At 32.3% G+C, this 17,559-nt stretch overlaps 1 protein-coding gene and 1 long non-coding RNA gene across 5 annotated transcripts in view; one reads left to right on the forward strand and one right to left on the reverse strand.

Annotated features, from left to right (window-relative positions):
* PHIP (pleckstrin homology domain interacting protein) overlaps positions 1 to 17,559 on the reverse strand; it is a 150,645-nt gene that overhangs the window by 76,420 nt on the left and 56,666 nt on the right. For all 4 annotated transcript variants that reach the window (XM_058734526.1, XM_058734524.1, XM_058734525.1 and 1 more), the window contains exons 11-17: positions 17,015 to 17,115; positions 16,885 to 16,925; positions 16,024 to 16,122; positions 15,084 to 15,237; positions 14,522 to 14,656; positions 2,778 to 2,906; positions 1,111 to 1,336 (exon numbers count right to left, since the gene is read on the reverse strand). In XM_058734526.1, coding sequence (XP_058590509.1) covers positions 1,111 to 1,336; positions 2,778 to 2,906; positions 14,522 to 14,656; positions 15,084 to 15,237; positions 16,024 to 16,122; positions 16,885 to 16,925; positions 17,015 to 17,115 — 885 coding nt within the window. The remainder of the gene's footprint in view (positions 1 to 1,110; positions 1,337 to 2,777; positions 2,907 to 14,521; positions 14,657 to 15,083; positions 15,238 to 16,023; positions 16,123 to 16,884; positions 16,926 to 17,014; positions 17,116 to 17,559) is intronic.
* LOC131514468 (uncharacterized) lies at positions 2,848 to 17,090 on the forward strand. The gene is made up of 4 exons (XR_009263080.1): positions 2,848 to 2,936; positions 3,462 to 3,768; positions 13,754 to 13,859; positions 17,008 to 17,090. It is a non-coding gene; the product is annotated as an uncharacterized LOC131514468 (long non-coding RNA).

Below are 17,559 nucleotides of genomic sequence, written 5' to 3' on the forward strand. Positions count from 1 at the left end.
ACTACCTGTTCTTAGATTCTTTGAGTTTGTGCTATGTCCATGTATGAGACATTTTAGTTTCACATATTTCAGACATTCAGGCCTGCTGGATTGTACTACTCACTGCAAGTAGCAGCAGGGACTATTCTTCTAATGCTTCTCCTCACCTTCCATCCTTAGTGGGCATATCTACTTTAAAGAGTAGCCCTTCCTATCCAATATGTTCACCTTCATTGCAATTTCATGCCCAATCCTTCATGGAAAATAAGAGATGCGCTCTCTGTAATACAGTGAGATGGGTTTTTGATGCAGCCTTAATAGAATCTAAATCCATTATTTCAAAGTTACTCAGTACATATTACATCCCATATGTGTCCTTTCCATCTACTTAGAACTTTTGTCCATTATGCTAGCGTTCAGAACTTAAAATATTTTCATAAGTATTTTTCTAATCTAAAATATAACAGATTCATATATTAGAAAACTGGTTTAATCTTCTTTATAGGGTCTCTCCATTACTTTCACTTCATTAATTATTCCCACATTTCTTGTCAAAAGGAAAGGTCTGCAGACCTTGTTTCCATTTCAACTTCCTTTCAATTCTTCAACTAATTTTACTTTTACTCTCCATTACTTCACTAATAAGCTCTCAACACTTTTGCCCCTAACTTAATTAAAATTGTTAAAAGTTGATCACTTCTTAAAATAATCTTTGATATGAACGGGCTATCTAGTCTTAATCTTTCACCTCATACTATTATTCCCTTCAAGAACATGTATCACAAGTTTTAACTATTTGTTTACAACTGTGTTTATGAATTTTACTCCAGGAGAACAAGGATTGTGTCTGTTTAATTCACTACTGAAAACCAGTTTAGAGGTGTTACAGAGAAGATTCTCAATATATGCTGTTGAATAAATAAATAAATGACCAAGATTATTGCTCTCCAATGTTCCTTAGTTATCTTATAGTACATACTTAAGCATTATTCAAAAGACTTAAGAGAAATTTTAAAAAATCACTTTACTTCTCATTTGTTCAAAATAGTAACAAAATTTTACCCAATTAGCAGTTTTACAGGACATCAGTAGAAATGGAAAATTTGGCAGTCTATGAAAATGAGCATTTACCTGAGGAAGTTACTCCCATTTGAGGGATGAGTTGCTCCTCCCTACAATTTTCACGACCAGGAACTAATCTCTGATATCTTGATGGATGAGGGTTACCATCAACATCAACCAAAAAAGGAGGAGGCATGAGGTGAGGTGCTTGCTGAGTCTGTTCATCTAACACAAAGTTGTTGGCATCACGAATAAGGGGCCGATAATCACTATGAAAGAACATCTGATCTGCTATCTGTAAAAAGAAAAGACCCATAAAAGACAAGGAAAATAAAAATTTATCATTGATAAATTTCTAATGGAAGGCAATGTTTTAATGTAAATCATGGTATTAAGCAACAATATAAAAGAATATTCTTGAGTTAATGGTAAAGAAATCTTTACTATATTTTTACATTAAATTTTATGATCAGAAAAGCAGCTGCTCTCAATTTTCTCTGGAACAAGGAAAAGACTGTATACATAAAACACTAACATAATTAAAGTTGTGTAATTTCAAATTAAATGGTAAAATAAAATCTAGGTATAAATCATTCAGGGGTACTATTACTTTCATAGAGCTACCATGCATTATCTTATTTTTTAAATTATTAAACAGTAATTGTTTTAGCATTTTGCAAGGGGAAATCACTCAATGAATATATTCCTTGAATTAAACTCTAATGCAATCACTTACACAATTTAAGAAAACTCTTAAGTATACTGTACATGTGACTTATATTAACCTAAAAATCAACATGACAAGATTTTCCAAGAGTTAATAAGCATTTTCGCTAAAGAATTTTTTTTTTTTAAATTAACACAAAATTATTAACATGAACTCATGCCTGACACATCTGTAACTTCACAATTTTATTGATTTGGTATTTCTTAAACTATGACCTATTCAATTTTTAAGTCTTTTAATCAATGAACTTAAATAGGCTCTTTAGTATTTAAAAATATTAGCTACATCAGTGGGTCATACATTTTTGGGAATCATATAAAAGCTACAGATTTTTACCCCAGGTAAATAAATGTATTTTTTTTTTTTTCAACGTTTTTTATTTATTTTTGGGACAGAGAGAGACAGAGCATGAACGGGGGAGGGGCAGAGAGAGAGGGAGACACAGAATCGGAAACAGGCTCCAGGCTCCGAGCCATCAGCCCAGAGCCCGACGCGGGGCTCGAACTCACGGACCGCGAGATCGTGACCTGGCTGAAGTCGGACGCTTAACCGACTGCGCCACCCAGGCGCCCCTAAATAAATGTATTTTATCCATACAGATAAAACATTTTACATAATTTCAGAGTCTCTCTATGGACAACCTCTCTCATGCCCAGCTTTAGAATTACAAGCTAGATTGCTCTAGCAACCTAAGTAAAAAGTTATTCTTTCTGAAATATAGATGACTGAATAAAATATTATCTAATGTCTATTACAGAGAAGAGGAATTTAACAACTGCTATGTTCACTGAAACTTAAGTCTCCAGAATACTTAAAATATGATTCTTAAAGCATAAATGATGCTTACCCACCCCTGAAGAAGAAATACAACCCCTAAGCATCCACAGATTAAAAACAAAAACAAAGAAAAGAAGAAGAAGAAGAAGAAGAAGAAGAAGAAGAAGAAGAAGAAGAAGAAGAAAGAAGAAGAAGAAGAAAAAAAAGAAGAATCATCATCATCATACTCTACCTTGTCATATTTGCTACTGGAGCCAAAACCAAAAATTAGAAGATGTCCATGAGAGTCTGTGCATGCAAAATGCTGACCATCAGGAGAGCATTTGCAGTCAAATACTGCACCATGTCCTTGGCCTTCAATCTGAAATATATTTAACCAACAATCAGAAAGGTACCATTAAAATAAAAAGACTGGTCGTTACTGTTACTAAAATTTTATGGTAAAAGATATGTAAAAGTATACATCCCAATGAAGTGAAGATTAAGTATAACACAGTACAGTAACAAAATTTGTGAATATTCATGAAAAGTGCCAGATTAATAGCCTTGAAAAACAAAGTGTTTTCTTTATGCACACACAGACCACACACAATTCAGGAAATAAAACATCAATCTCCCCCACCCATAGAATTCTGCTTCATGTCTTTAAGCCACATTTAAAATGTAATTGCACCTTGCATTCCAACTTATCTGCATTTAATCAAGCCCTTTCAGCAAAGGCTGACAATGTGTAGTAACTGTAGCGATTTTTTCTTAACTCTTGGAAGTAGTAGCCAGAGATTATTGTTCACAAGACACTAAATTTTTTCCTTTTGGTAATAAATTCCCTTGATGGTCTGACTCATCTTTTAAATGGTGAATTTCAAAGGTTAAAGAAAAGGTTTTTTTTACCTGATAATTGTTTTCTGTTTTCCAGTTCCATTAATCCAGAACGAATGGGTTTCTCCCTGCAACCTGTCAATCAAACAGAGGTGGCCAATCACCACTCTGAATTTTTTTTGCTCTCAGTGCTTCTTCAGACTATGTTCCAGTTGAAAACTTCTTTAGCAGTGTTCTGAAAGAGGTAAAAGTTCTACCCTATCTAAAGCACATCTAGGGACTGAATTTCAGAAAACAACTAAAATAGGGAGTCGACTCCCTAACAAATAACAACTAAGGATGATTTTCAACAAATGCGATTGGATTTCTGGATTAGCAGAATCGGAACACACACACATTATCAGGTAAGAAATACCTCCTCTCTGTTCCGGTATCCACTGATCTAGAACAACTGAAATGTACTAGTACTATCCCAATATTCCAGGAAATGCTTAGAGAAGAGAGAAATGGTAATTTTCTTTTTTTAGTGTTAAAAATATGGCATAGGGATGGATGTGTAGTTCACCAAAAATGGAAGTGAAGTTAAAATTCAGAAGAAAAGTTAATTTCTCAAGGAAAGTTTGCATTGTGGTCAAAAGAGAAACTATCACTCTAAAAGAAAGGGCTCTGCCTAAGAAGTTAACATAATATCACAAATGGGACTGACTCAAAAAGAACACTAGCTTTTCTTCAGCTTTTTGAAAAGAAGGAAAGAGACCACTGGTGTTTATTAATGTTTTGGATAGTGGTAATAATGGGAAAGAAATAAGAATTTTCTTAAAATTAATCATATGAAAATTGGTAAACTTACCTAATGACTAATACACTTAAAGATTTACCATACAAGGAAGAAAATGGTTATGAAGAAGGTTGGAGGATAAGACAGTAGAGAAAGGGAACTGATTCCAAGTCTTGCTTAAAACTATTCAAAAAGAGAAAGAATAGAATGATTTCCCCTAAGTAGCATACAAGCATTAGGAGATGCACACATCTTAGTATATGCCAAAAATGAAAGACTACAAAAAACAAGTGTCAGGGTTCAGGTCTTTCTTTTTCAATGTTTTCTGACCAAATAAAAAGTTACACAAACTATTATAAGCAAGTAACCACTTGAAAAAGTTTACCTCTAGACAGAATTTCATATAAAAAATTCAAGACAATTCAAATTGCCTTGGCAATTGTTACATGTTTTATCTCAGTTCATTCCAAATTTCACAAAAAATGAAAGTGAAAACAAAAAAGCAACTACTTTATAAATCTCCTCTATTATAATAAATGCTCCCCAAAATGTAATACTATTATTTTAAGTCTAAGTTTACAGTTCTAAGTACACAGTAGAACAGAGGAAGAGATCTGAAACAAGTCTGATCAGCAATGACAAAGGATATTTAATAGATGTTCATAAGCATGGTATCCTTTACATGTTTAGGCAACTCTACACATTTTCTTTCCTTTTTTTTTTTTTTTTTTTTGTGGAGTGGGCTGTATGACGATTAATCAACCCTATTTCCATTTAATCTACCAATGTTGCCACATTTATAGTTAGATCTCTAAAAGAATAATGGGGAGATGTGGAACTTATAAAATTCTAAAGAAGCAAAGAAAAAAATCAGTCCTACTGAGGGTCACTGTCTTTCCTATATAACACATGATGTTTGAATATGTCAGGACAGTACCAATTTTCTTGGTTTAAGGCATCTGTTATGACTTTCATACGGACAAACTAAAAGTATATTTCCAGAACATCAGAAAAAAGTAAAAGCACATTATTTGGCTTAACCATTATTCATTAAAGAAGGCATTGAAAGAATCTACTCATGAATCAGAAAAGGTGTCCATAACCTTATTAAAATGCCAAATTTATCTTTAGTAACTGCTCCTCAGAATATAATCATCACACAACTATAAAATGCAGACTAGGCTCTCCAGCTGATACAAAGTAGAAAAATTATTTTACTTTTCCTATATAACTACACTGTAACTGTTTTTATGCTATGATTAAGTAAGCCAACCAAAAGAGAAATTTACGTATTTCTCTCTGAAAAATGATTTCACCTTCTTAAATCAGGCTGAAAGTATTTCTAAGAATTCCCAAAGGGGAAAAAAAAAATAATGAAGGTACTATTTGAATATTCATGCGCAACTAGAAAACAATGAAGCTTCTATTCAAAAACCAAAAGGATGAAAATATCTTCTCTATCCATATTAAAGTTATATGGGCCTATCATAAAACTAAATGTACTGACCAAGAATAAGTCAACATAAAATTTAATACAGCATGTAACTTATACTAATATTTGATGTATGTTGTAGAAAATTAAAAATGGAAAGGAATAATAAGAGCAGAATTTTCAAAGTAAATTTTGGATGAACTACTCCTAATAAAATCAAGCATGTTTAAGAAACATTTGGAGCATATGTAAATACAGACCACATAATAAAACTCATACACATTAAATCACAATAAGGAGAGCTGAGAAAATCCAAGAGATGGTATTTACCAGTAAGTGCAAAAATTTCAAAAGAACAGGAGTTAAAATAAAAAATGTATTATGCAATTATGATACAGAAGTCATTCTGTTTTATTTTTAAAGCAAGAGATAAAAGGATTAGATGAGTTAAAATAATAATAATTCCTTTGTTAGGGAAATTCTCATTACTGACCAAAGAATTCTCAAAATATTTCCAAGAAATGAGGAGTACTATTTAGAGGTTTACACTGAATTTAAAATAATACAAAAACTTATGAGAGAAAAGCCATGATGATGACAGAACTGTCATATTTAATGAAGAATACTAGTATCTTTTTTAAGGCAGAATACTATCCACAACTACCAATGTAATTTTTGTGAAATAGAATGATGAATAATTAAAGGAGACAGAGAAATGAGGCCTAAGACCTAAGAGACTTCTCTGGTTATTGGCAAATCACTTAATCTCTCTGCGATAGAGATAATTTAAATGATCGCCAGAGTCCTACCCAGTTCTAAAATTCTAACATCTGATATTCAGGAAGACTTTTTGGAAAAATTAGACAAATCTGGAAATGAGGTATATAGTAAAAGCACTACAATGCAGACTAAAATTACAGAGTCTAAATTACATCAATCATGAAGAATATACACACAGGTGAATATGAGAAGTATGCAGTCGTGGAGAAACTCAACATAATTCAAGAATGTTAAAAATATGGGCTATCTTGGGGCGCCTGGGTGGCTCAGTCGGTTGAGTGTCCAACTTCGGCTCAGGTCATGATCTCACAGCTCCTGATTTCGAGCCCTGCGTCGGGCTCTGTGCTGACAGCTCACAGCCTGGAGCCTGCTTCGGATTCTGTGTCTCCCTCTCCCTCTGCCCCTAACCCACTCACTGTCTCTGTGACTGCTTCTGTCTCTCTCAAAAATAAACATTATTTATTTTTGACTGTGCTGTCTCTGTCTCTCTCAAAAATAAACATTAAAAAAATTTTTTTTTAAAATATGGGCTATCTTAAGCAGAATCGTCCTGTTAAGGAATTATTCCAGGTTTATGACCAGGGTCAGGTGTTTTGTTTTGTTTTGTTTTTTGCCTCATTCATTTTTAAAACTATTCCACTGTCTAGAAGGGAGCATCTTACCTAGAAATACTCCATAATTTAAAATTATGAATCTTTAAACATCCTAACAATGCTGTGATACAGACTCATCCCAGGAATAAAATAGCTGGGAAACAGAACTTATGCTAAGAATTATCCTTAGAAAGTCCTTATGTATAAAGAACTTTTAAAGTTTATCTACCAGGGGAGAAATAAACTTAATTAAGAAAGTATACTAAATACTGAAGACAGACACTGTCATACATATGCCTAAAATATGCTTTGGCCACTTTAATCATAATGATAGTTACAGTGCAAACAAAAAACAGATATTCAGGGAAATTACCCACACTGTAATAGGCTAGGTGTCATCACATTACTTTAAAGACCATTAGCAAATGAATGTTTCCTTTAATATTGAAAATTCTTTAATGTATAAACATTATTAAATATGAATTAAAGGTAACTTTATGGAGTGCTAAGATAATAAATTTATATAAAAAAGGAAACTGCTGTAACTATCTTGATAGAACCAGTAGATACATAAAAGTGATTTTGAAGAATGAGCTCTAATTTTCATCAAAGGAACATTTCTTATCAAAATAAATAACTAATCTTCAAATTTAACAGCATTCTGCTTACCCATATTCTGATTTCACTGAGGGCTGTAATATTATTCATCAGTCTTCCTTGTAATCTGTTCTCCTCCTTAGGCCTCTGACATAATACTAGCATGGTATCTTTCTAACACACTCTTTAAAGATTATGATCTCTTCTCCATTTTCTAAATAGGACTATATTTTAAAAGTTTAGCTGTAAGCCCTCTACAGTACTGCTCTATCTCCATGAGGTAAACAGCGTTCTACATGGAAGATTTCAACATCTCTTTCCACTCCTAGCCCTTCTAAGTATTCTATATTCAATTGTTGGCTGGCCATTTCCACATAGATCTCCAACACTACATCATAATAAACATAAAGATGAGCTAAAAGAAATCAGTTTTTCTTCACGTAACTCATATTTCCATTAATATCATTTTTTCAATGCAACCTGCGGTACACTCCCAACATATTTATTAAATTTTCCAGCACTCTCCAGCACTAATCCTTCTATTAGTCACAAAACTCCAAGTCTTATACACATTTTTCTTTCACTAATTTTCTACTACCTTAACCCTTATAAATTTTCATTATGATTTCAATGATAAAAGTAGTTATCCCCCAACCTATTCAACTTCACACCTGAAATACTACTACTGGCAATCAAACCTCTTCCCTTGTTTCTGAAGTATAATTTATGAAAATCCCACCATGTTAACTATTCTTTTTATGCTTACAAGGTAATACGAGGCCATCAACAATCCACCCCAACTTACACTTTTCAGCTTGTCATCCACTTTTCAAAATCTATTCCAGACAACCATTCTAAATTACATCTTAACAGATCTTACTTGGTTATTTATAATATTCCTTTTATTTATAAAATTAAGTATCTTTCTTAATGACTCAATTTTTATTTTTCAAGCCATAATTCCAATTCTTTTCCTCAAAAAAACTGTTTCTGAACATCCATCCTGAAGTGATCCTTACACATCTTTAGATACAACAATTCTCTTTTCTCACATGCCATGCTACCACTGCCAGCTAAAAACAAGGACAATGTCTTATTCTTCTTTGTGGTTCTCGTATTTTGTGCTAATGCACAAAATACTCAAATGTTTGCTAATCAAAGTGTCTTCCATGTGTATGTTTACATATTTCCCTGTATAACTATCAAATCTCCAAAACCCTTGTGACAGTAATTCATAGACCATGTCAAAGAATTACATAAAAGTAATTCACTAAATATAATACAGTATGACAAGCTAGAGAGACAAACTCACATTCATGGCAACAAATTTTAAGATATGTTTTTGATACCAAAGATGAGAAAGAGACAGAATCTAGAGAACCGGAGAAACCTGAAAAAAAAGTGACAATAAAGTTTATACTCAGAAGATTGAAGGTAATTCCTTACCCAGGGAGGCTGAAACAAGGACTGGAAGCATCAAAGAATCCTTTTAACATAGAGTGCAGATATATGGCATCTTGTTAGATGATGATAGATAGGTAATGAAAGAGATGGAAGGATGAAAGCAAAAAAGGAAGGAGAAGAGAGAAGGAGAAAAAGAGAGAAAGATTTATCTTGAAATCTTGATTCACAAGAGAACACAATACGAGATTACCTATTTTGAGCTTCTCTTTCTCCCTTTCCTAGATATATGCAGCTACAACTGTCTAAAACTAAATTAGAGGTCACACTGAGAACATATTGTCAGAAGTATGCATGTGCAAAAATTCTGAGTGGTGGATTGGCAGCCTCTGCTTGTTTGGAACGTTGCAAGGAGAAATATATTGTTCTGGATTAGTGGACACTGGAACATTTTTTTTTAAATCTCAAGTAAAAGAAAGGTTAATTATAAAAATAAGGAAAATTTTAATTAAATAAATAAAAATTGTTATTTGGAATTTACTCATGAAACAACAAAAGTAAAGCAAAACTCAAATTCAGTAAATTGCTGTCTAGAAAGAGACATTGTACTCTTCAATTAAAAACAAAACCAGACAAGAGGCAACAAACTACAGCTTTGAGTAACATGAGAGAAACAGAATGATATGAAAAGAGAACGTCATAGACACAGCTAGGAATAATACGGAGAAAAGGAAGGGAACAGAAAAGATAAAAGCACCAGAAACATGAGGAAAGCTACTAATGTGGGGTCTACAATCCCACTTCAAATAGCTTTTATTTGCTTTCTAATAATCAAATCAAACTAAGAAATTTGAAAGTCCCCTTTCAAATTAATTTATTGTTCATTTAAACTTGTAGTTAAAATGTAGTTATACTGTGTTAATTTAAGGGGAAAAGGGCTAAAAAAACTTTATTATTTAGGACCATCTATGGTTATATTAAACTCTCAAACTTGCTTACCTCGTTCAGGAAATGGGAACAGTACAAAATCCTTTAAATTCAGTTCAAGGAGTTTGCACACATTTTCAAGTTATTTCTGGGAACAATTTATCTGCCTTTTAACATTTAAGTTTCAGAGCCTTTAAACTAGAGTTTAGAACAACTCTCATTAAAACACATCTATACTAGGCTTGCTAAACAACGCCTGAATAGTTTGGAATATTCTTAATATATACTATCTGTCTTCAACAAAATACCCAAATACACTTTTATCCTGAATATATATAAGTATATTATATAGGTATATAAGGTCTGTTCAACTAGAACATGAATAACTGACACAGTTTTTAGAGGAATGTAGACAAGCAAAGCTTAAGGCCTAAAATTTATATATATTTTTAAAGAAAATAAAGTTGTCTTATAATTGTCTCTACAATATTCTTTACTTTCATTCTCTGGTTCATTAAAAAAAAAAAAAAACAAAAAAAACACAAAAAACGGAGGGGTGCCTGGGTGGCTAAGTCAGTTGAGCATCTGGCTCTTGATTTTGGCTCAGGTCATGATTCCAGGGTCGTGGGATTGAGGTCTGTGTAAGTGTGGAGCCTGCTTAGGATTCTCTCTCTCTCTCTCTCTCTCTCTCTCTCTCTCTCTCTCTCTCTCTCTTCTCTCTCTCTCTCTCTCAGCCCCTGTACCCCACTTGTGTGGTCTCTCAAATACAATAATAATAATAATAATAATAATAATAATAATAATAATAAACAAAGAAAGGTTTCAGGTTTCTTCCTCATATACTTTTCCAACAAATGCTATTCAATGTTTAAGATTATTTTATTTTTAAAGATGAGACAACGGGGGGGGCGTGTTACAAGGAACATGAACTGTCTATTCTACTTCATGCTCTGTTATCTCTTTTCACTTGTCATATACTTCTTGTATGTAACAAAAGCAAACCTAACACCCACCCACCCCTAACTGTTTTGTCATTCAGATCTTCCATTAAGATGAAAGCTAGTAGTAAAAATAAGCAAGGTAACTCCATCACTTTTTCTAGACAATACCACTAGCAGGTTAAGAATCTTTTTATTAAATTTTGAAATGAAATGAATTAGGGGGTTTTATGGGCAAATAAGTAACTAACTCTTTATCTCAATTCTTAATCTCAAACCTTGTTTACAAATTTAGGTGGTCCTAAAATAAAGTGTCAGATTTTTAAAAGTATAAGCCAAGGCTTGATACGGGGGGGGGGAGGGGGAAGTAATTAGAATATTTATCAGAATGACAAGTATCAGTGCAATATTAATACATCAATGCCTCATACTTTAAATTTATTAAATGTATATATAATTTTATTAAAATGTACTTACTCCATGCCAAACATAGGCATTTACAAAACTCAACTTTTCCCCCATGAAAGGCATTTTTGATGACATAGAATTTTTGACTATATCTAAAATTTCAAAAAAAGTTTAGTTTTTGTAATACGTAAAAAGGGACAGTAAAATGCTGATTAACACGTAATAATTATTTGTTACATGATTTCAAAACTTCTTACAAAGGTATTATGAATTTCAAGTGGAAAATCAAAGTATCATAAAAAAGAAAAACCAGTATTAAAGTATTCTCAAAATATAATTGATAAAAACCTGCATCTTAAAGAATTATATATACATTTTTTTTTTCTTTTAAAGGCAGTTTACATGCCATATTTTCTGGCTGTATATCTGTTTAATGGTGATTTTTTTCTTCATGTTGTAAAGCTTTGATTTTAAAACTCACATGAAATATTACGTAGCCCTAATGATACTTCTTCTAAACTTTTACCATTTCTAAACAGAGAGTATTCCACTAGAATTATTCATCCTTAAAAGAGGTCTTCCAAGGCATGCTATAAATAGTTCCTCTACAGAGCACTCAAAAATTATTTACTAGGTTGAACTTATGATTACTGGTACAATTTAATATTAGAGTTTGAATTTGTACTTCTTCAACTTTTATGGTATTTTAGTAACTGAAAAAATGACTGACTTGCTACACAGAGCTAAATAGTTATAACTACTATAACTATATAACCAAAACGCTACCTTCATGATAGCGGACAGTGAACACAAGCTTCTACTCTCCCCTCAAATTGTTTTTATTTTAATAGTAATGCTGGATGCTTTATCTTCCATCTGTCCATAGATAAACAATGAAATGAACAAAAAAGCAAAGAGCAAAAAGCAGGGAGGGCACTTAGAGAACTTATAAATGAAGAGACAGAAAAAAATCATCAAGCTAAACTTTAAGATCTCAAATGATCTACTCAGAGTTAATACCATTATAAAAACATCTCCTCCAGGTGACATATCACTGACTAGGTAGATTTGGAAGTTAGCTGTGCAATGGCCAACCATTAACTAGAGTTAGCATTAAGAACACAGTAACAATGGACCAAAAAATACGGGTTCAAAACCCCAAGTTCCCCTGTAACAGGTGTGTGACCTAGATAAACCTGGGCAAAGCAATTCATCTCTGTACGGTTTCTCCATTCATAAAACCAGTAATAGTAAAATCTACTGTTGATTGTATTACAAAGTTTTCATGAAAACCAAATGAGGTAATACACAGAAGTATTTTGGAAGTCATTAAAAATCATGCAAAAAATTAAAGGAGTATCTTTATTTTAATTAGATAAAATGTAGTTCATTTTCTAGTTTTTTAAGTGCAGGATATATTTTTAATCCTTTTTAGTCTATGTTTTGTTTTTCTCAGTTTGAGTATTCCATGGATACCATCCATAGATGGGCTACTTATTACATAAAGTTGTTTCTTCTGCCCTTTAGAGACTTTTCTCTTATTCTTGGAACAGGAAAAATATCCTTATCTAAAACTCTTAAAACAATTTGTAAGGCAATAATGTTAACTAAATCCCTTAGTTAATTTCAAAGACTATGCAATATAGTATGTCTGACTTCAATTCCCGGCTACATCACTTATTTGTAATGGTCTAAGAGCAAATCACTTAAGTCTCAATGTATTCCAATTTTTATAACATAAGGTGGAATATTAGTGTGATCAACTTACCTGAACAGGAAAAATTCACCTTTGTAGCTTAAAGGTGAAAGGAGTATTCAAGTATGAGATAAAACTTTCCCCCCACTCAATTAACCCACCAATGCCTTTTGAAAATATGAAATTACTAAAAAAAAAAAAAAGTCACTAAAATATATGTATAGGACACAAATTGTTTTCTTTTGAAGCTATAAAGACAAATTGAGAAAATAGTATTTTTATTTAAACAGAGATGCCTCAAAAAAGAGCAAACCAGAAACACAAGGATAGAAAAGAAAGAATTCTTTACCAGCATATTTAAGGATTTGCTTAAAAAAAAACTCTCTATACACATATCACTAAGGAAATCCACCTGTCACTAAAAATTGTACTCCAAATAATTAGCAGTCTTTTTAGAAAAATAAGAATTTGACAAATCTTAAGTTCTTACCTTATGTACACTAAGGTATATCTATAAAGGCAGGTAACTGAATTCCTTCACTAATAATGCTTTTATCTTCTTATTCCTCCCTCTGACTTTTTAATTACTTCTTACTATGTAGAACTTTACTATGATTATCAATGAAGTATAGTATCACCTTCATGAAATTTTTTCACAAAACATGGCATTTCACAAATGACACTTTGAGGTTTTTTTCTTTTCAAAATAACTGACTATACACACTATTAATTGTACCTTTTCATGACTCATTACAAGAGGCTTCCATAGTTGATTAAAAAAAATCTAAAGATGCTGAAATAGTAGAAATAAATGTTTTTCTTTTTCCTTTTGTTGAAAGGTATCCCTAATACCTAGGAAGTAGATGTTTTAAAAAGTGACGATAAACAGCAGTATTTGAAGAAAACTTCATACAGTGGTTAGAGACAAGTGGACAATGCTGCACAGTAAGCTACGTATATACTGAGCAAATTATACTAAAAATTTACATAAGAAGCAAAATTTGGAGGGGAAAGGGCTTAAACACAGTAATTATCTAACATACTACAATTCGATTATAAAAGACAAGAACGCCTTTAATCTGGCTCTAATTTTAAAATGGGTGCATTGGGGCAGTGCCTGGATGAGTCAGTTGGAAGAGCATGACACTCTTGATACCAGGGTCATTAGTCAAAGCCTCATGTGGGGTATAGCGATTACCTAAATAAAACTTTGTAAAACAAATAAAATGGGTGTACTGGAATAAAACTGTGCACAAGAAGGCTGCTGAAGTATACTAACACAATATAATTATAATTTCTTAACATGGTTTTCCAAACTATTTTCTAATCTATATTATTTTGTATGTTTCTACTTGTGAGTTTCTCAAAGTATCACTCTTAAAACTATTTTAGAAACCAAATTAGTTATCACCAATATACATGTACTGTTAATATGCACAATTTTCTTTTAAATTTAACACCTAAATATAAGTGTAGAATACAGAATTGTTTTTTAAAACTTAAAGGCAAAAAAAGTCTAAATAAACTCCTAAATGGATTTCCTTTGTGATATGCAGAGTACCTGCATGAAGTCCCCAAATCTTTAAAATGAAGAGACTGATAATTACCATATTGAAGTAAGATCGAATTTTGACTCCTCTTGCCAGATCCCACACTATCACATTTCCATCGTGACCAGCAGAAAAGAGAACTCTCGGATCGAACGGGTGTGGCTCAAGGACAAATACCTCATCTTCATGACCCTGAAATATTTTTGAAGTTGCACAGAATTATGAATTTAAAAAAGAAAATTCAATCAAACATCAATATGGCAACATGTCTAGAATCTGAATTCTAAGAATTATTAAAGTGGCAAAAATCTTCAAATTTATCAATGTATAATAATGAAGCTGAGCTAATACCACTATTCAGGGCTTTGCTATCATTTGGTGAAACCTGAGAATACTACTGATGCAGCCCTACGTATTAAAGAACAGCAAGAATTTCGATTTCCAAGTCAAACCTGCTTAACTACATTTTAAAATTATTTCTAATCTCCCACAAAGACCTGTTATCCATCTAGCAAGATTTTTTGGCTAACTTTATAAAAGACTTTAGTCCTCAATGAAAATATGCCATTCTATAATAAGCTTCATTATACCAAATAAAAATGAGTTTTTTTTTCCTCACCATCAGGACATGAATTAGTTGACCGGTGTAAGAATTCCAAACTTTCAGAGTCATGTTATTAACTGCAGTTATAACTGTATTGTCATGTCGATCCCAGGCTACCATAGTTACTTTCATTTTTGTGATTTTATCTTCTATCCCTTGAAGGTTTTGGCTGAAAGTGATGGAGGCAGTATTTGTTTACACCAATATTATTAAAATACTATTATGACAAAAACCTAAATCTGTTTTCTTATAATCTATATTTAAGTTCATTACATGAATAATTATCACTTAACAGCAATTAAGAATTATCTGCATCAACAAAGAATGAGGGCAAAAACACTGCACTGAGTCAGCAAACACCCAGGATTTCAGCCTAAGCCCTTAGTAATAGATGACCTTGAACATGTTATTAATGCTTTAACTCGATCTGGATCCAAGAATTCTATGCCATGCAGCTCACTCTCCATCTTCTGCTGCTGTCATGCCCTGCTAATTGCTTTGTTCTCCCATCCACCTGAGACCACTACATATAAATATAGAATTATTTATTAAATATTAAAACCAAAATAATAGTTACAAAGTGTAATATAATTTCTCTTGGCTGGAGAAAACCACTAGATACACTACATCATCTCTCTGTGACAGATTAACACTAGGATATGTTCTACTTTTTAAAGAAAACTAGGAGTATTCCTGTAGTACTATCATCATCTTAATAAATCAAACTGAAAAAAGTCATTAATGCAGATCTTTGTGTATATATATGGCAATAAATAATTTTAGAAATATCCCCTTTCCATCTCCAGTAACACCTCTAGTTATTACAGAAAAGTAATCATTTTAACATGGATTATGACGTATGTTTCTATAGGCTGAGAGTCACACCAGCCTGTAATACAGCATACTTTAAATGATCTATCTATATTTATGTAATATTTCAAATTCGATCTCTTACCCTGCCGGACGAGTAGCCATATCCAACAAAATGCTCTTCCATTCTCTTCGTTTAAATTGCCAAATACGTGCTGTCCCATCACGGCTCCCACTCACAAATCTGAATTAAAGGAAACCCACCCCCCCCCAAAAAAACACATGTACTTTACTAAATGAATTTTTCCAGAGCTGTTTTTCAAAATACTAAAAGACAGACTCATCTTTATTTACACAGCATTCTAATATAATACAGATTAGTCTCTGTCAGATATTCTCTACTAAATTAACAACTTCTGCAACTTAACGGGCTTTTAAAACTTTATACACATATTCTAATGTGTATGGCTAGGTCGCAAAAGGACATTCAAAAGGGATTCACGGCCACCATTTACTACCTTACAAATAAAATGAGTATTTTCCAATGGAAAAATACTGATTTTCCTCTCAATGTTAAAGAACTTGACTTCTTTTACTCAAGGTAAAAGGTACTTAGGAATAGCTTTCTTTCATTTTCAAATAAGAACCTGGGAAAATTTACGAAACATCATTTATCTTCAGTAAATAGTTCTGTCTCAAATATTACATTATGATACATTTCCAAACTCTACTAAGTTTCCCTACACTTTGATATGTATAGAAAATATATAGGGTGGATAAAAGTCCCTGTTGTTAAAAGTGCCCAAATAAACTAACATTTATAGAAATAAAACATAAGACCTGTTCTCACATGCATGTGAAGGCTATAGTCACTCTTCAGTGTAACTGCTCAAGATCCTTATTTTAGTAGCTAAGCGTACAGTTCTAATTAAAATCTGACTGTAAGAAATGTATTTGATAACTTTAAAATTGGAATTAAATTTACAAACAAAAATAATTATTTTACCTGTTACTAGTGTTGGAAAACTGGATACTGTCAACTTTGTCCTACATATAAAGAGATAAAAAAAATCCTGAATATAAACTGTTAAACTCATTTAAATTGTACCTATCTTATTCTTTTTATCAGTACTTACAGTATGGAACTCCAATTCTGATATTTTCTCTGGCTGACCTGATCCAAAAAAATAAACCCGAATAATATGATCCGTGCTTCCTGTGGCCAGAAACATGCCACCTGAGGAGTAGGAGCAAACATTTGTGAGTAAAACAGTTTCAAAATCACTGAAAATAAAATGCAAGCAATATTACCATAATATATAATGATTAATATTTTACTCTAAAACTATGCATATTTATCCTAAGCATAAAAATTACATCTAAAACTGAACTTAATGAACTTAAAATACATTTAACTAACACAGCTTTAACTAAGATGCATTTTCAATATTTACAGATTTCCACTACAAATCATTTCATTAAGTGATTACATAATTCTTTGTTAAAATTTGTCACTCTCCCTAAAAAACATGCCCTTTAACTCTACTGAAGTCCCTGTCTTGCCACATTTCCTATGTTAAAATCTATCAAACTTTTAGGGCCCAATTTCTTCAATGGGTTGTCTTTGCCACCCTGCAATCAAATGAGCCTGCTATCCTAAGAACTCTTATTAAGACTTTGT

Source organism: Neofelis nebulosa, chromosome 6 (assembly GCF_028018385.1).
Source record: "Neofelis nebulosa isolate mNeoNeb1 chromosome 6, mNeoNeb1.pri, whole genome shotgun sequence".
Lineage (NCBI taxonomy): Eukaryota > Metazoa > Chordata > Mammalia > Carnivora > Felidae > Neofelis > Neofelis nebulosa.